Genomic DNA, 22027 nt, shown 5'->3' with positions numbered 1-22027 from the left:
CTACCACGTCTACATACAATATGTCTGTACCTGTCTACCTAATACTACCACGTCTACATACAACATGTCTGTACCTGCTACCTAATACTACCACGTCTACATACAACATGTCTGTGTACCTGACCACCTAATACTACCACGTCTACATACAACATGTCTGTACCTGTCCATCTAATACTACCACGTCTACATACAACATATATGTGTACCTGTCCATCTAATACTACCACGTCTACATACAACATGTCTGTACCTGCTACCTAATACTACCACGTCTACATACAACATGTCTGTGTACCTGTCCACCTAATACTACCACGTCTACATACAACATATCTGTGTACCTGTCCATCTAATACTACCACGTCTACATACAACCTGTCTTTACCTGTCTACCTAATACTACCATGGCTCCATACAACATGTCTGTACCTGTCCCTCTAATACTACCACGTCTACATACTACCACGTCTACATACAACATGTCTGTACCTGTCCATCTAATACTACCACGTCTACATACAACATGTCTGTACCTGTCCATCTAATACTACCACGTCTACATACAACATGTCTGTACCTGTCCATCTAATACTACCACGTCTACATACAACATGTCTGTACCTGTCCATCTAATACTACCACGTCTACATACAACATGTCTGTACCTGTCCATCTAATACTACCACGTCTACATACAACATGTCTGTACCTGTCCATCTAATACTACCACGTCTACATACAACATGTCTGTACCTGTCCATCTAATACTACCACATCTACATACAACATGTCTGTACCTGCTACCTAATACTACCACGTCTACATACAACATGTCTGTACCTGTCCATCTAATACTACCACGTCTACATACAACATGTCTGTACCTGTCCATCTAAATACTACCACGTCTACATACAACATGTCTGTACCTGTCCATCTAATACTACCACGTCTACATACAACATGTCTGTGTACCTGTCCATCTAATACTACCACGTCTACATACAACATGTCTGTGTACCTGTCCACCTAATACTACCACTTCTACATACAACATGTCTGTGTACCTGTCCACCTAATACTACCACGTCTACATACAACTTGTCTGTACCTGTCCACCTAATTCTACCACGTCTACATACAACATGTCTGTACCTGTCCATCTTATACTACCACTTCTACATACAACATGTCTGTGTACCTGTCCATCTAATACTACCACGTCTACATACAACATATCTGTACCTGTCCATCTAATACTACCACGTCTACATTCAACATGTCTGTACTTGTCCATCTAATACTACCACGTCTACATACAACATGTCTGTACCTGACCATCTAATACTACCACGTCTACATACAACATGTCTTTACCTGTCCATCTAATACTACCACGTCTACATACAACGTCTGTACCTGCTACCTAATACTACCACGTCTACATACAACATGTCTGTACCTGTCCATCTAATACTACCACGTCTACATACAACATGTCTGTACCTGTCCATCTAATACTACCACGTCTACATACAACATGTCTGTACCTGTCCATCTAATACTACCACGTCTACATACAACATGTCTGTACCTGTCCATCTAATACTACCACGTCTACATACAACATGTCTGTACCTGACCATCTAATACTACCACGTCTACATACAACATGTCTGTACCTGTCCATCTAATACTACCACGTCTACATACAACATGTCTGTACCTGTCCATCTAATACTACCACGTCTACATACAACATGTCTGTACCTGACCATCTAATACTACCACGTCTACATACAACATGTCTGTACCTGCTACCTAATACTACCACGTCTACATACAACATGTCTGTACCTGTCCATCTAATACTACCACGTCTACATACAACATGTCTGTACCTGTCCACCTAATACTACCACGTCTACATACAACATGTCTGTACCTGTCCATTTAATACTACCACGTCTACATACAACATTTCTGTACCTGCTACCTAATACTACCACGTCTACATACAACATGTCTTTGTACCTGTCCATCTAATACTACCATGTCTACATACAACATGTCTGTGTACCTGTCCACCTAATACTACCACGTCTACATACAACATGTCTGTACCTGCTACCTAATACTACCACGTCTACATACAACATGTCTGTACCTGTCCACCTAATACTACCACGTCTACATACAACATGTCTGTACCTGTCCATCTAATACTACCACGTCTACATACAACATGTCTGTACCTGTCCATCTAATACTACCACGTCTACATACAACATATATGTGTACCTGTCCATCTAATACTACCACGTCTACATACAACATGTCTGTACCTGTCCATCTAATACTACCACGTCTACATACAATATGTCTGTACCTGTCTACCTAATACTACCACGTCTACATACAACATGTCTGTACCTGCTACCTAATACTACCACGTCTACATACAACATGTCTGTGTACCTGACCACCTAATACTACCACGTCTACATACAACATGTCTGTACCTGTCCATCTAATACTACCACGTCTACATACAACATATATGTGTACCTGTCCATCTAATACTACCACGTCTACATACAACATGTCTGTACCTGCTACCTAATACTACCACGTCTACATACAACATGTCTGTGTACCTGTCCACCTAATACTACCACGTCTACATACAACATATCTGTGTACCTGTCCATCTAATACTACCACGTCTACATACAACCTGTCTTTACCTGTCTACCTAATACTACCATGGCTCCATACAACATGTCTGTACCTGTCCCTCTAATACTACCACGTCTACATACTACCACGTCTACATACAACATGTCTGTACCTGTCCATCTAATACTACCACGTCTACATACAACATGTCTGTACCTGTCCATCTAATACTACCACGTCTACATACAACATGTCTGTACCTGTCCATCTAATACTACCACGTCTACATACAACATGTCTGTACCTGTCCATCTAATACTACCACGTCTACATACAACATGTCTGTACCTGTCCATCTAATACTACCACGTCTACATACAACATGTCTGTACCTGTCCATCTAATACTACCACGTCTACATACAACATGTCTGTACCTGTCCATCTAATACTACCACGTCTACATACAACATGTCTGTACCTGCTACCTAATACTACCACGTCTACATACAACATGTCTGTACCTGTCCATCTAATACTACCACGTCTACATACAACATGTCTGTACCTGTCCATCTAAATACTACCACGTCTACATACAACATGTCTGTACCTGTCCATCTAATACTACCACGTCTACATACAACATGTCTGTGTACCTGTCCATCTAATACTACCACGTCTACATACAACATGTCTGTGTACCTGTCCACCTAATACTACCACTTCTACATACAACATGTCTGTGTACCTGTCCACCTAATACTACCACGTCTACATACAACATGTCTGTACCTGTCCACCTAATTCTACCACGTCTACATACAACATGTCTGTACCTGTCCATCTTATACTACCACTTCTACATACAACATGTCTGTGTACCTGTCCATCTAATACTACCACGTCTACATACAACATATCTGTACCTGTCCATCTAATACTACCACGTCTACATTCAACATGTCTGTACTTGTCCATCTAATACTACCACGTCTACATACAACATGTCTGTACCTGACCATCTAATACTACCACGTCTACATACAACATGTCTTTACCTGTCCATCTAATACTACCACGTCTACATACAACGTCTGTACCTGCTACCTAATACTACCACGTCTACATACAACATGTCTGTACCTGTCCATCTAATACTACCACGTCTACATACAACATGTCTGTACCTGTCCACCTAATACTACCACGTCTACATACAACATGTCTGTACCTGTCCATCTTATACTACCACTTCTACATACAACATGTCTGTGTACCTGTCCATCTAATACTACCACGTCTACATACAACATGTCTGTACCTGTCCATCTAATACTACCACGTCAACATACCACATGTCTGTGTACCTGTTCACCTAATACTACCACTGCTACATACAACATGTCTTTCTACCTGTCCACCTAATACTACCACGTCTACATACAACATGTCTGTACCTGTCCATCTAATACTACCACGTCTACATACAACATGTCTGTACCTGTCCACCTAATACTACCACGTCTACATACAACATGTCTGTACCTGTCCATCTTATACTACCACTTCTACATACAACATGTCTGTGTACCTGTCCATCTAATACTACCACGTCTACATACAACATGTCTGTACCTGTCCATCTAATACTACCACGTCTACATACAACATGTCTGTACTTGTCCATCTTATACTACCACGTCTACATACAACATGTCTGTACCTGACCATCTAATACTACCACGTCTACATACAACATGTCTGTACCTGTCCATCTAATACTACCACGTCTACATACAACATGTCTGTACCTGTCCATCTAATACTACCACGTCTACATACAACATGTCTGTACCTGTCCATCTAATACTACCACGTCTACATACAACATGTCTGTACCTGTCCATCTAATACTACCACGTCTACATACATGTCGGTACCTGTCCATCTAATACTACCACGTCTACATACAACGTCTGTACCTGCTACCTAATACTACCACGTCTACATGCAACATGTCTGTACCTGTCCATCTAATACTACCATGTCTACATACAACATGTCTGTACTTGTCCATCTAATACTACCACGTCTACATACAACATGTCTGTACCTGTCCATCTAATACTACCACGTCTACATACAACATGTCTGTACCTGTCCACCTAATACTACCATGTCTACATACAACATGTCTGTACCTGTCCATTTAATACTACCACGTCTACATACAACATGTCTGTACCTGCTACCTAATACTACCACGTCTACATACAACATGTCTTTGTACCTGTCCATCTAATACTACCATGTCTACATACAACATGTCTGTGTACCTGTCCACCTAATACTACCACGTCTACATACAACATGTCTGTACCTGCTACCTAATACTACCACGTCTACATACAACATGTCTGTACCTGTCCACCTAATACTACCACGTCTACATACAACATGTCTGTACCTGTCCATCTAATACTACCACGTCTACATACTACCACGTCTACATACAACATGTCTGTACCTGTCCATCTAATACTACCACGTCTACATATAACATGTCTACATACAACATGTCTGTACCTGTCCATCTAATACTACCACGTCTACATACAACATGTCTGTACCTGTCCATCTAATACTACCACGTCTACATACAACATGTCTGTACCTGTCCATCTAATACTACCACGTCTACATACAACATGTCTGTACCTGCTACCTAATACTACCACGTCTACATACAACATGTCTGTGTACCTGACCACCTAATACTACCACGTCAACATACAACATGTCTGTACCTGTCCATCTAATACTACCACGTCTACATACAACATATATGTGTACCTGTCCATCTAATACTACCACGTCTACATACAACATGTCTGTACCTGCTACCTAATACTACCACGTCTACATACAACATGTCTGTGTACCTGTCCACCTAATACTACCACGTCTACATACAACATGTCTGTGTACCTGTCCATCTAATACAACCACGTCTACATACAACATGTCTGTGTACCTGTCCACCTAATACTACCACGTCTACATACAACATGTCTGTGTACCTGTCCACCTAATACTACCACGTCTACATACAACATATCTGTGTACCTGTCCATCTATTACTACCACGTCTACATACAACCTGTCTTTACCTGTCTACCTAATACTACCATGGCTCCATACAACATGTCTGTACCTGTCCCTCTAATACTACCACGTCTACATACTACCACGTCTACATACAACATGTCTGTACCTGTCCATCTAATACTACCACGTCTACATACAACATGTCTGTACCTGTCCATCTAATACTACCACGTCTACATACAACATGTCTGTACCTGTCCATCTAATACTACCACGTCTACATACAACATGTCTGTACCTGTCCATCTAATACTACCACGTCTACATACAACATGTCTGTACCTGTCCATCTAATACTACCACGTCTACATACATGTCTGTACCTGTCCATCTAATACTACCACGTCTACATACAACATGTCTGTACCTGTCCATCTAAATACTACCACGTCTACATACAACATGTCTGTACCTGTCCATCTAATACTACCACGTCTACATACAACATGTCTGTGTACCTGTCCATCTAATACTACCACGTCTACATACAACATGTCTGTGTACCTGTCCACCTAATACTACCACTTCTACATACAACATGTCTGTGTACCTGTCCACCTAATACTACCACGTCTACATACAACTTGTCTGTACCTGTCCATTTAATACTACCACGTCTACATACAACATGTCTGTACCTGTCCACCTAATACTACCACGTCTACATACAACATGTCTGTACCTGTCCATCTTATACTACCACTTCTACATACAACATGTCTGTGTACCTGTCCATCTAATACTACCACGTCTACATACAACATATCTGTACCTGTCCATCTAATACTACCACGTCTACATTCAACATGTCTGTACTTGTCCATCTAATACTACCACGTCTACATACAACATGTCTGTACCTGACCATCTAATACTACCACGTCTACATACAACATGTCTTTACCTGTCCATCTAATACTACCACGTCTACATACAACGTCTGTACCTGCTACCTAATACTACCACGTCTACATACAACATGTCTGTACCTGTCCATCTAATACTACCACGTCTACATACAACATGTCTGTACCTGTCCATCTAATACTACCACGTCTACATACAACATGTCTGTACCTGTCCATCTAATACTACCACGTCTACATACAACATGTCTGTACCTGTCCATCTAATACTACCACGTCTACATACAACATGTCTGTACCTGACCATCTAATACTACCACGTCTACATACAACATGTCTGTACCTGCTACCTAATACTACCACGTCTACATATAACATGTCTGTACCCGTCCATCTAATACTACCACGTCTACATACATGTCTGTAACTGTCCATCTAATACTACCACGTCTACATACAACATGTCTGTACCTGGCCATCTAATACTACCACGTCTACATACATGTCTGTGTACCTGTCCACCTAATACTACCACGTCTACATACAACATGTCTGTGTACCTGTCCATCTAATACTACCACGTCTACATACAACATGTCTGTGTACCTGTCCACCTAATACTACCACTTCTACATACAACATGTCTGTGTACCTGTCCACCTAATACTACCACGTCTACATACAACTTGTCTGTACCTGTCCATTTAATACTACCACGTCTACATACAACATGTCTGTACCTGTCCACCTAATACTACCACGTCTACATACAACATGTCTGTACCTGTCCATCTTATACTACCACTTCTACATACAACATGTCTGTGTACCTGTCCATCTAATACTACCACGTCTACATACAACATGTCTGTACCTGTCCATCTAATACTACCACGTCTACATACAACATGTCTGTACTTGTCCATCTAATACTACCACGTCTACATACAACATGTCTGTACCTGACCATCTAATACTACCACGTCTACATACAACATGTCTTTACCTGTCCATCTAATACTACCACGTCTACATACAACGTCTGTACCTGCTACCTAATACTACCACGTCTACATGCAACATGTCTCTACCTGTCCATCTAATACTACCACGTCTACATACATGTCTGTACCTGTCCATCTAATACTACCACGTCTACATACATGTCTGTACCTGTCCATCTAATACTACCACGTCTACATACAACGTCTGTACCTGTCCATCTAATACTACCACGTCTACATACAACGTCTGTACCTGCTACCTAATACTACCACGTCTACATACAACATGTCTGTACCTGTCCATCTAATACTACCACGTCTACATACAACATGTCTGTACCTGTCCACCTAATACTACCACGTCTACATACAACATGTCTGTACCTGTCCATCTTATACTACCACTTCTACATACAACATGTCTGTGTACCTGTCCATCTAATACTACCACGTCTACATACAACATGTCTGTACCTGTCCATCTAATACTACCACGTCAACATACATGTCTGTACCTGTCCATCTAATACTACCACGTCTACATACCACATGTCTGTGTACCTGTTCACCTAATACTACCACTGCTACATACAACATGTCTTTCTACCTGTCCACCTAATACTACCACGTCTACATACAACTTGTCTGTACCTGTCCATTTAATACTACCACGTCTACATACAACATGTCTGTACCTGTCCACCTAATACTACCACGTCTACATACAACATGTCTGTACCTGTCCATCTTATACTACCACTTCTACATACAACATGTCTGTGTACCTGTCCATCTAATACTACCACGTCTACATACAACATGTCTGTACCTGTCCATCTAATACTACCACGTCTACATACAACATGTCTGTACTTGTCCATCTTATACTACCACGTCTACATACAACATGTCTGTACCTGACCATCTAATACTACCACGTCTACATACAACATGTCTGTACCTGTCCATCTAATACTACCACGTCTACATACAACATGTCTGTACCTGTCCATCTAATACTACCACGTCTACATACAACATGTCTGTACCTGTCCATCTAATACTACCACGTCTACATACAACATGTCTGTACCTGTCCATCTAATACTACCACGTCTACATACATGTCGGTACCTGTCCATCTAATACTACCACGTCTACATACAACGTCTGTACCTGCTACCTAATACTACCACGTCTACATGCAACATGTCTGTACCTGTCCATCTAATACTACCATGTCTACATACAACATGTCTGTACTTGTCCATCTAATACTACCACGTCTACATACAACATGTCTGTACCTGTCCATCTAATACTACCACGTCTACATACAACATGTCTGTACCTGTCCACCTAATACTACCATGTCTACATACAACATGTCTGTACCTGTCCATTTAATACTACCACGTCTACATACAACATGTCTGTACCTGCTACCTAATACTACCACGTCTACATACATGTCTTTGTACCTGTCCATCTAATACTACCATGTCTACATACAACATGTCTGTGTACCTGTCCACCTAATACTACCACGTCTACATACAACATGTCTGTACCTGCTACCTAATACTACCACGTCTACATACAACATGTCTGTACCTGTCCACCTAATACTACCACGTCTACATACAACATGTCTGTACCTGTCCATCTAATACTACCACGTCTACATACTACCACGTCTACATACAACATGTCTGTACCTGTCCATCTAATACTACCACGTCTACATATAACATGTCTACATACAACATGTCTGTACCTGTCCATCTAATACTACCACGTCTACATACAACATGTCTGTACCTGTCCATCTAATACTACCACGTCTACATACAACATGTCTGTACCTGTCCATCTAATACTACCACGTCTACATACAACATGTCTGTACCTGTCCATCTAATACTACCACGTCTACATACAACATGCCTGTACCTGTCTACCTAATACTACCACGTCTACATACAACATGTCTGTACCTGCTACCTAATACTACCACGTCTACATACAACATGTCTGTGTACCTGACCACCTAATACTACCACGTCTACATACAACATGTCTGTACCTGTCCATCTAATACTACCACGTCTACATACAACATATATGTGTACCTGTCCATCTAATACTACCACGTCTACATACAACATGTCTGTACCTGCTACCTAATACTACCACGTCTACATACAACATGTCTGTGTACCTGTCCACCTAATACTACCACGTCTACATACAACATGTCTGTGTACCTGTCCATCTAATACAACCACGTCTACATACAACATGTCTGTGTACCTGTCCACCTAATACTACCACGTCTACATACAACATGTCTGTGTACCTGTCCACCTAATACTACCACGTCTACATACAACATATCTGTGTACCTGTCCATCTAATACTACCACGTCTACATACAACCTGTCTTTACCTGTCTACCTAATACTACCATGGCTCCATACAACATGTCTGTACCTGTCCCTCTAATACTACCACGTCTACATACTACCACGTCTACATACAACATGTCTGTACCTGTCCATCTAATACTACCACGTCTACATACAACATGTCTGTACCTGTCCATCTAATACTACCACGTCTACATACAACATGTCTGTACCTGTCCATCTAATACTACCACGTCTACATACAACATGTCTGTACCTGTCCATCTAATACTACCACGTCTACATACAACATGTCTGTACCTGTCCATCTAATACTACCACGTCTACATACAACATGTCTGTACCTGTCCATCTAATACTACCACGTCTACATACAACATGTCTGTACCTGCTACCTAATACTACCACGTCTACATACAACATGTCTGTACCTGTCCATCTAATACTACCACGTCTACATACATGTCTGTACCTGTCCATCTAATACTACCACGTCTACATACAACATGTCTGTACCTGTCCATCTAAATACTACCACGTCTACATACAACATGTCTGTACCTGTCCATCTAATACTACCACGTCTACATACAACATGTCTGTGTACCTGTCCATCTAATACTACCACGTCTACATACAACATGTCTGTGTACCTGTCCACCTAATACTACCACTTCTACATACAACATGTCTGTGTACCTGTCCGCCTAATACTACCACGTCTACATACAACTTGTCTGTACCTGTCCATTTAATACTACCACGTCTACATACAACATGTCTGTACCTGTCCACCTAATACTACCACGTCTACATACAACATGTCTGTACCTGTCCATCTTATACTACCACTTCTACATACAACATGTCTGTGTACCTGTCCATCTAATACTACCACGTCTACATACAACATATCTGTACCTGTCCATCTAATACTACCACGTCTACATTCAACATGTCTGTACTTGTCCATCTAATACTACCACGTCTACATACAACATGTCTGTACCTGACCATCTAATACTACCACGTCTACATACAACATGTCTTTACCTGTCCATCTAATACTACCACGTCTACATACAACGTCTGTACCTGCTACCTAATACTACCACGTCTACATACAACATGTCTGTACCTGTCCATCTAATACTACCACGTCTACATACAACATGTCTGTACCTGTCCATCTAATACTACCACGTCTACATACAACATGTCTGTACCTGTCCATCTAATACTACCACGTCTACATACAACATGTCTGTACCTGTCCATCTAATACTACCACGTCTACATACAACATGTCTGTACCTGACCATCTAATACTACCACGTCTACATACAACATGTCTGTACCTGCTACCTAATACTACCACGTCTACATATAACATGTCTGTACCCGTCCATCTAATACTACCACGTCTACATACATGTCTGTAACTGTCCATCTAATACTACCACGTCTACATACAACATGTCTGTACCTGGCCATCTAATACTACCACGTCTACATACATGTCTGTGTACCTGTCCACCTAATACTACCACGTCTACATACAACATGTCTGTGTACCTGTCCATCTAATACTACCACGTCTACATACAACATGTCTGTGTACCTGTCCACCTAATACTACCACTTCTACATACAACATGTCTGTGTACCTGTCCACCTAATACTACCACGTCTACATACAACTTGTCTGTACCTGTCCATTTAATACTACCACGTCTACATACAACATGTCTGTACCTGTCCACCTAATACTACCACGTCTACATACAACATGTCTGTACCTGTCCATCTTATACTACCACTTCTACATACAACATGTCTGTGTACCTGTCCATCTAATACTACCACGTCTACATACAACATGTCTGTACCTGTCCATCTAATACTACCACGTCTACATACAACATGTCTGTACTTGTCCATCTAATACTACCACGTCTACATACAACATGTCTTTACCTGTCCATCTAATACTACCACGTCTACATACAACGTCTGTACCTGCTACCTAATACTACCACGTCTACATGCAACATGTCTCTACCTGTCCATCTAATACTACCACGTCTACATACATGTCTGTACCTGTCCATCTAATACTACCACGTCTACATACAACGTCTGTACCTGCTACCTAATACTACCTCGTCTACATGCAACATGTCTGTACCTGTCCATCTAATACTACCACGTCTACATACAACATGTCTGTACTTGTCCATCTAATACTACCACGTCTACATACAACATGTCTGTACCTGTCCATCTAATACTACCACGTCTACATACAACATGTCTGTACCTGTCCACCTAATACTACCATGTCTACATACAACATGTCTGTACCTGTCCATTTAATACTACCACGTCTACATACAACATGTCTGTACCTGCTACCTAATACTACCACGTCTACATACAACATGTCTGTGTACCTGTCCATCTAATACTACCATGTCTACATACAACATGTCTGTGTACCTGTCCACCTAATACTACCACGTCTACATACAACATGTCTGTACCTGTCCATTTAATACTACCACGTCTACATACAACATGTCTGTACCTGCTACCTAATACTACCACGTCTACATACAACATGTCTGTACCTGTCCACCTAATACTACCACGTCTACATACAACATGTCTGTACCTGTCCATCTAATACTACCACGTCTACATACAACATGTCTGTACCTGTCCATCTAATACTACCACGTCTACATACAACATGTCTGTACCTGTCCATCTAATACTACCACGTCTACATACAACATGTCTTTACCTGTCCATCTAATACTACCACGTCTACATACAACATGTCTGTACCTGTCCATCTAATACTACCACGTCTACATACAACATGTCTGTACCTGTCTACCTAATACTACCACGTCTACATACAACATGTCTGTACCTGCTACCTAATACTACCACGTCTACATACATGTCTGTGTACCTGTCCACCTAATACTACCACGTCTACATACAACATATATGTGTACCTGTCCATCTAATACTACCACGTCTACATACAACATGTCTGTACCTGCTACCTAATACTACCACGTCTACATACAACATGTCTGTGTACCTGTCCACCTAATACTACCACGTCTACATACAACATCTCTGTGTACCTGTCCATCTAATACTACCACGTCTACATACAACATGTCTGTGTACCTGTCCACCTAATACTACCACGTCTACATACAACATGTCTGTGTACCTGTCCACCTAATACTACCACGTCTACATACAACATATCTGTGTACCTGTCCATCTAATACTACCACGTCTACATACAACATGTCTGTACCTGTCCATCTAATACTACCACGTCTACATACAACATGTCTGTACCTGTCCACCTAATACTACCATGGCTACATACAACATGTCTGTACCTGTCCATCTAATACTACCACGTCTACATATAACATGTCTGTACCTGTCCATCTAATACTACCACGTCTACATACAACATGTCTGTACCTGTCCATCTAATACTACCACGGCTACATACAACATGGCTGTCCTGTTTGCTATTCACTCTGCCGTAGGGAACGGTACCGGTCCTGCCTTCCCTCCTGTTGTTGTTGCTGATAACTCTCCAGCACTGCCCCCGCCACTACCTGCTCGAGACACTAACCCCTGGGCCAAGACCCCAAGCCCCCACTGCCAAGCAGGGCAACATACCTCAGCCGCCTCTTCCTCTGCACACCCAGGTAAGGACCGGAGCATAGAAATAGATTTAGACGCCTTGGGCTCCTTGGTGTTTCGCTACTACTGTGGTTGTTCTGTTTCTATGGACTGAGACACCAGACCAGAACACAGACAGGCTGGTTGTGTTTCTATGGACTGAGACACCAGACCAGAACACAGACAGGCTGGTTCTGTTTCTATGGACTTAGACACCAGACCAGAACACAGACAGGCTGGTTCTGTTTCTATGGACTGAGACACCAGACCAGAACACAGACAGGCTGGTTCTGTTTCTATGGACTGAGACACCAGACCAGAACACAGACAGGCTGGTTCTGTTTCTATGGACTGAGACACCGGACCAGAACACAGACAGGCTGGTTCTGTTTCTATGGACTGAGACACCGGACCAGAACACAGACGGGCTGGTTCTGTTTCTATGGACTGAGACACCAGAACACAGGCTGGTTCTGTTTCTATGGACTGAGACACCAGACCAGAACACTGACAGGCTGGTTCTGTTTCTATGGACTGAGACACCAGACCAGAACACTGACAGGCTGGTTCTGTTTCTATGGACTGAGACACCAGACCAGAACACAGACAGGCTGGTTCTGTTTCTATGGACTGAGACACCGGACCAGAACAAAGACAGGCTGGTTGTTCTGCATGTTTTAGAAAAAGCAGGATAGCAAAACACTAACCAGCCTGAATTCCACTAAAACGCCTGACGGACTCCACAGCAGGTCTGACATGGGAAGAGTGTTTTTTTCAAGTTAGCGACGTCATGATTGTTGTCGTCGATCAAATCTATTGATAATAATGCTCTTTATAGCTGTTGTCACAGTGTTATTTCACAATTATATCTACAACTCCGTGATCATTAGTCACTCCCAAACCTTCTCTGGTGTTTCCTCTGACAGGAAGTGATTGGACAACCCCAGTGATTGTAGCTCCACCCTCCACCACGGCGTCCCCATCGCACCTATCCCACCGCCGCACGCCGTCAGAGGCTGAACGCTGGCTCGAGGAGGTCACCAAGTCTATCTGCGCTCTGCAGCCCGCGTCTACACCCTCCTTTCAACAGTTCCTCACCCCTAACCCCCCAGCCTTGTCCAGCACCCCAACCCAGGCATTCTCAACCACACTACCCACTGGCCAGCCCTTCTCTGCCCCTCGCCAGCCTGCATACCCGATGTCCAACGGGCTGCCCTATGCTCACCCCAGTGTGCCCATGGTGGGCATCACCTCCTCTCAGATGGTAGCCTATTTGTTTGGTTCAACCCCTCAGCCCCAGGCATACCCCACCCCTCAGTATGATCCTTACAACAACCCCCACCAGCAGCCCTCTATACCCCTGCCTGTCCCCCTCCAGCCACCCAATGGGAGTGTAGCATTCAATGGGGGCAGAGCCGACAACTGGGCCCCTCCCTTCCTGCCCCCTCAGTCCTCCCCGGCCCCTCTCCAGCCCGCGGCCGACCCCTTCGAGGCCAAGTGGGCCTCCCTGGAGAGTCGGTCCCGCCAGCACACCACGCCGTCGCCCACTAACCCTTTCTCCTCCGAGCTCCACACAACCTTTGAGATCCAGCTCTAGAGACTGAGGAGGAGGAGGACTGGGGAGGAGGAGGACTGGGGAGGGGGAGGACTGGGGAGGGGGAGGACTGGGGAGGGGGAGGACTGGGGATAAGGAGGACTGGGGAGGACTGGGGAGGAGGAGGACTGGGGAGGACTGGGGATGAGGAGGACTGGGGAGGAGGAGGAGTGGGGAGGAGGAGGACTGGGGGGAGGAGGAGGACTGGGGGGAGGGGGAGGACTGGGGAGGGGGAGGACTGGGGAGGAGGAGGATGGGAGGGGGAGGACTGGGGAGGAGGAGGACTGGGGAGGACTGGGGAGGAGGAGGACTGGGGGGAGGAGGACTGGGGGGGAGAGGAAGGAGGCTGTTGATTGTGCCGGTTGGGGAGAGAGGAGGAGATATAGCCTCTCCAGCCGTCTGGTCTGGCTTAGTGGGGGGACCTGAGTGAAGAGGAGGGAGGAGGAGGGAGATGGATGGGTGCATCTATAAACTGGAGCTATGACCAGCCCCCCAGTCAGCCCCAACCAACCACCCAGTCAGCCCCAACCAACCACCCAGTCAGCCCCCCAACCACCCAGTCAGCCCCCCAACCACCCAGTCAGCCCCAACCAGCCCCCCAACCAGCCCCTCAGTCAGCCCCCAACCAGCCTCCCAGTCAGCCCCCAACCAGCCTCCCAGTCAGCCCCCCAACCAGCCTCCCAGTCAGCCCCCCAACCAGCCTCCCAGTCAGCCCCCCTACCAGCCCCCCAACCAGCCTCCCGGTCAGCCCCCCTACCAGCCCCCCAACTAGCCTCCCAGTCATCCCCCCAACCAGCCCTCCAACCAGCCCCCCAGTCAGCCTCCCAGTCAGCCCCCCAGTCAGCCCCAACCAGCCAGCCCCCCAGTCAGCCCCAACCAGCCTCCCAGTCAGCCCCCCAGTCAGCCCCAGCCAGCCCCCCAGTCAGCCCCAGCCAGCCCCCCCAGTCAGCCCCAACCAGCCACCCAGTCAGCCCCCCCCAGTCAGCCCCAACCAGCCCCCCAGTCAGCCCCCCAGTCAGCCCCAACCAGCCCCCCAGTCAGCCCCAACCAGCCACCCAGTTTGCCCAAACCAACCACCTCAGCCTCAACCAACCACCCAGCTCAACCTAGTCAGCCTCAACCAGCCGGCGCCACCTCAGACCCAACTAGCCCTCCCAGCTCTGGAGAGACCATAATGACTGTACTAGGGGTTACGGCTCCTTCCCCTACCCCCCCTTCCTCCCTCTCCTGGTCCAGCTCACAGCGCCCCCAGGTGGCGGGAGTACGATTTGCTCTCCCGGCCACCTGGCAGGCAGAAGGGACTGCAGCACTGAAAGAGTACTGAGCTTCCAGACGAGAGGTTCTCATATAAAACTTCAAAATCAAAAGTGAAGAGAATGCCAAAATCTTTATTTTTATGCATTAAGGTATATTTTAAATAGCTATGGAAATCTAACAGAAGAGTTGTATGTAATCTTTGCCAGAGGCTAGCTAGCTACAATGAGAATGAGTGGGATTGTGTAACGTGTATACAAGCAATTATATTATACATAACAGTATACACAGCAACATAGCTCACGGCAGTTGTCTGATTTCTATGACGATGTAAAGAGGAAAAAAATGTGTGTTTGAATGGACAGCTGTTTTATTTTATTTTTTTAAGAATTCTGTCTTATTGTCGTTGACTGGCTTGGATGTACATCTCACTGTAAATAATCAATCTTCATTGCAGCAACAATTAATGTGGAGCCAGTGGGCAGAAGTAGTGGTGGTGATCGTAGAGTATCCAAAGGTGTATTTACTAGGAACCAAACGGAATGGAAACTGGGTGGGACCTACCTGAATTTGTCCAATAGAAACTCATTTTTCGATTTGCAAAACCTTATTTTTTTTTCTCGTTTTGAAGCAAACGTTTGGTACGATGTTCCACTAAATAAATACACCCCAGGTTACCTCTGCGTACTACAGCTCTGCTCTCTCAAGTCTCCTTACTACAATAGTACTTGTCTAGTACTCGATAGGACTCAATAGTACTTGTTAGTACTCAATGGTCCTTGTTAGTACTCGTGAGTACTTGTTAGTACTCAATAGTACTTATGAGTACTCAATGGTACTTGTTAGTACTCGATAGCCCTTGTTAGTTCTCGATAGTACTCGTGAGTACTTAACTACATTTGACTTCCTCTTGTCTTACTTCTTCATTGTCATTTGTTTTATTTTTCTGGTAATATTTGTTATTTTATATTTTAACACTTTGGACAGTGTCATCTCCTAATTTTTCTCCTTAAATTATATTTTTCAATGAAAATGATTGATTGACAGATCTCCCATTTATTTTATTTTATTTGCACAAACATTGTAGTAGTTGATCATTTGACCACAGTGATGAATGATGGACCACAGGTCATGGCGTTGTAAAATTCCAGTAATTTTCCCTAAATCTCCCAGTTTCCAGAAATCCTGGTTGGAAAACTCTTGGAATTTGTAAAGGTAATAAACAGGAAGTCCAGGAATCCTCCTTCCAGCCTTATCTGTGACAAAAGGATAGGACAGGGTTGTCCTGAACTTTTTAATGGAACTGTAGTTCTGAATCCAACGGTTTGCAGTAGAACGAGACCGAGAGATTGATCTGTTTGTGTGTCACAAATGGAAATCCCTATTCTATCTATACTGTAGCTGTACTACCAGGGCTCTGGTTAAAAGCAGTGCACTGTATAGGGAATACAATGTCTCTCACTTTCATCTGCCACACTTTATTTTTTTATTTTATTTTTATCAAGCCTGTGAATATGATCTGTTATCTGATCAAGTTTTTATTTTCCATTTTGTAATTATTTCATTGTTTTATTCCAATTCTTTCCAGAACAATTTAAGCTAAAAAGATTTGAATAAATTGATGGTGGTGGAAACAAACAAGCTTCTGGTTGTATTCTTGAGGCCTTTCAAATTAAATGTTATTTGTCACATGTTTTCTAAACAACGAGTGTAGACTAAAATCCAATTTATGCTTGACCTGAACATGTGATGGGAGGCTCTGTATGGCGGGTGTGTCGCGATTGCGGAGCCTCCAGGGGAATGCAGAGGCCAAATTATATATATATATTTGTATAAACACAAACTCCCTTCCTTGACAACAGCTCTGCGCTGTGCTGTGCCGTGAAGCACCAGAAGTATGAATGCAGAGGCCATATCGCTGTAAATGCTGAAAGGCCAATGCAGATGATGGCTTGACAATGTAGTGCCTTTAACAGTGAAATGCTTACTTACGGGTCCTTTCCCAAAGATAGATACATGGATGGATAGATAGATAGATAGATAGATAGATAGATAGATAGATATTATACACACAGTTGAAGTCGGAAGTTTACACACACTTAGGTTGAAGTCATTAAACTCATTTTTCAACCAGCACACATTTCTTGTTAACTATGGTTTTGGCAAGTCGGTTAGAACATCTACTTTGTGCATGACACAAGTAATTAATTTTTCCAACAATTGTTTACAGATTATTTCACTTATAATTCACAGTTCCAGTGGGTCAGAAGTTTATATACCCTAAGTTGACTGTGCCTTTAAACAGCTTGGAAAATTCCAGAAAACGATGTCATGAGTTTAGAAGCTTCTGATAGGCTAATTGACATAATGAGTCAATTGGAGGTGTACCTGTGGATGTATTTCCAGGCCTAACTTCAAACTCAGTGCCTCTTTGCTTGACATGATGGGAAAATCAAAAGAAATCAGCCAAGACCTCAGAAGAAAAATGTAGTCCTCCACAAGTCTGGTTCATCCTTGGGAGCAATTTCCAAACGCCTGAAGGTACCATGTTCATCTGTACACAAGTATAAACACCATGGGACCACGCAGCCGTCAAACCACTCAGGAAGGAGACGCGTTCTGTCTCCTAGAGATGAACGTACTTTGGGGCGAAAAGTGCAAATCAATCCCAGAACAACAGCAAAGGACCTTGTGAAGATGCTGGAGGAAACAGGTACAAAGGTATCTATACTCACAGTAAAACGAGTCCTATATCAACATAACCTGAAAGGCCACTCAGCAAGGAAGAAGCCACTGCTCCAAAACTGCCATTAAAAAAAGCCAGACTACGGTTCGCAACTGCACATGGGGACAAAGATTGTTCTTTTTGGAGAAATGTCCTCTGGTCTGATAAAAAAGAACTGCTTGGCCATAATGACCATCGTTATGTTTGGAGGAAAAAGGGCAAGCCGAAGAACACCATCCCAACCGTGAAGCACGGGGGTGGCAGCATCATGTTGTGGGGGTGCTTTGCTGCAGGATCAAAATAGATTTTATATTTGAGATTCTTCAAAGTAGCCACACTTAGCCTTGATGACAGCTTTGCACAATCTTGGCATTCTCTCAACCAGCTTCACCTGGAATTCGTTTAACAGTCTTGAAGGAATTCCCACATATGCTGAGCACTTGTTCGTTGCTTTTCCTTTGTTGGCATGCTGGTTAAGTGTCTTGAATTCTAAATAAATCACAGTGTCACCAGCAAAGCACCCGCACACCATAACACCTCCTCCTCCATGCTGTCATGACTGTCCTGTGAGGATCAGAATGGGCAGATCAGACTGATGGGGGGTGGGGTAACAGTAACCAAGTCTCTCTCTCTCCCACACACCCTGCTGTAAATCTCTAGAGGGGGAAACTTTCTCTACCCTTCAGTATAGGGATTGGAATGTCTTTGTTTAGAGAGCGACTTTTGCCTGCCAAAAACTCTAAACATCTAAAGAGTGAACTTTCGAACAAATATCTCAAACATGTGGAAAACTGTCTATTTTGTGATGTCATTAAAAATGGTATAACGAAAATACTGTTATTTGGAAAGTGTACACACTGAATATGTCAAGTTTTCATCCAATACTTGGTGTAGATAATATGAAAAACGATGAATGTATTTTTAAGATAGGAATGCGATTTTAGTTTTCTAATACGATTCATTGTTTTGAGAATACTTTGCACATTAAGTAGCCATGCCCCGAGTGAGGTCAGAGAGCTTGTCAGCATGATGGAACTGCCCTTTTTCGACCAGAGTGCTTAAAAGGACTAGGTAAGAATTAACATATCAGACCAGGAAATGTGAGGCGAGAGCTACATGTCTGAAATGAAACTTTGAATCTCAACACATGCTGAAGATGATAACCTCACCTACCAGACCAGAAGGACAAGCTGCAGCTTACGTCTCCATTGGTTACAACCCTGAAAATCAACACGAGGTGAAGAAGACAAAGTAGCCTCTCTAACAATCAAAGATACGGCTGAGTAGCTGCTCTAAATATTGCATCTAAGAAAGTGAATTTAGGTAGGACTATCCTGTTACTCTCATCAAACCATCGTCGACTACACTGCTCTCGTCACCCCACTGGGGATCATCGACACGGCTGATTAGCTGTCTTCAGAGGACCACTCTTCCAGAACGGGTGAAAGTAAAGCAGAATTAACAGGATGGTGTTAAAGGCTACAGGACAAGGCATTGAAGCCACCTACAACTAAAAAGGACATTGTAACCTCTGGTGGACAATCAGAGCCTTACACTTCATTTGGGAGAAGGCCCAACGGAACCCTTTTCACGGAGGCCTGGGTCCAATGGAGATACACGACTAAGGAAGACATTCAACACGTAAATACATTCATTATTTCTTACCCAAAAGGACGACGGTTTGTGTGCAAGGTATATGATTAATGTGAAGGCAGTCCTAGAATGTATCCACAATAAATGTCCCTTGTTCTCCATCTCTCTATTTTCCCCACCCCCTTCTCCATCTCTATGTAACAAGCCGTCATATCATGTCAGTCCACTAGGGACTTTTGTCTCATGTAAGTGTGTATGTGTATTCTGTGTTATTATTTAGTTAGTTAGTAAATAAATAAATAAATTTCTGTAGTACTGAAAGATGAGCAAAGGTTGGGGTTCTTGCAGATCCAAGAGGGTTACGACTGTTCAGAATGAGACTGATATGAGGTAATGATTAATAAGTGACTGTTATCCATATATAACATATATCATTAGAGTTTAATTCGGGAGATGGTAACTCGTTAACCTGTTATGGCTAGGGGGCAGTATTTTCACGGCTGGATAAAAAACGTACCCGATTTAATCTGGTTACTACTCCTGCCCAGTAACTAGAATATGCATATAATTATTGGCTTTGGATAGAAAACACTCCAAAGTTTCTAAAACTGTTTGAATGGTGTCTGTGAGTATAACACAACTCAAATGGCAGGTCAAAACCTGAGAGATTCCTTTACAGGAAGTGGCCTGTCTGACCATTTCTTGAACTTCTTTGCCATCTCTATCTTTTACAAAGGATCTCTGCTCTAACGTGACACTTCCTACGTCTTCCATGGGCGCTCAGAGCCCGGGAAAACCTGAATGTCGTCATCCCAGCCCCAGGCTGAAACACATTATCGCCTTTCTCAAGTGGCCGATCAAGGGACTGTGGGCTTAGGCGCGTGCCCTGGCCGCCCCGTCTTTGTGATTTTTCCTCTGTTTGCCGAAAAGGAGATTCCCGGTCGGAATATTATCGCTTTTTTACGAGATAAATTGCATAAAAAT

The 22027-nt window shown here is 43.4% G+C and overlaps 1 protein-coding gene across 3 annotated transcripts in view; it reads left to right on the top strand.

The window, feature by feature from the left end:
* numb (NUMB endocytic adaptor protein) overlaps positions 1-15537 on the top strand; it is a 228040-nt gene extending 212503 nt beyond the window's left edge. For all 3 annotated transcript variants that reach the window (XM_045723764.1, XM_045723763.1, XM_045723765.1), the window contains 2 exons: positions 13739-13903; positions 14804-15537. In XM_045723764.1, the coding sequence (XP_045579720.1) occupies positions 13739-13903; positions 14804-15474 (836 nt within the window). In that variant the 3' untranslated portion in view covers positions 15475-15537. The remainder of the gene's footprint in view (positions 1-13738; positions 13904-14803) is intronic.
* The last annotated feature ends 6490 nt before the right edge of the window (positions 15538-22027 follow it).

This window comes from Salmo salar, chromosome ssa09, assembly GCF_905237065.1.
Source record: "Salmo salar chromosome ssa09, Ssal_v3.1, whole genome shotgun sequence".
Lineage (NCBI taxonomy): Eukaryota > Metazoa > Chordata > Actinopteri > Salmoniformes > Salmonidae > Salmo > Salmo salar.
This window is presented reverse-complemented; position numbering and strand designations above follow the sequence as displayed.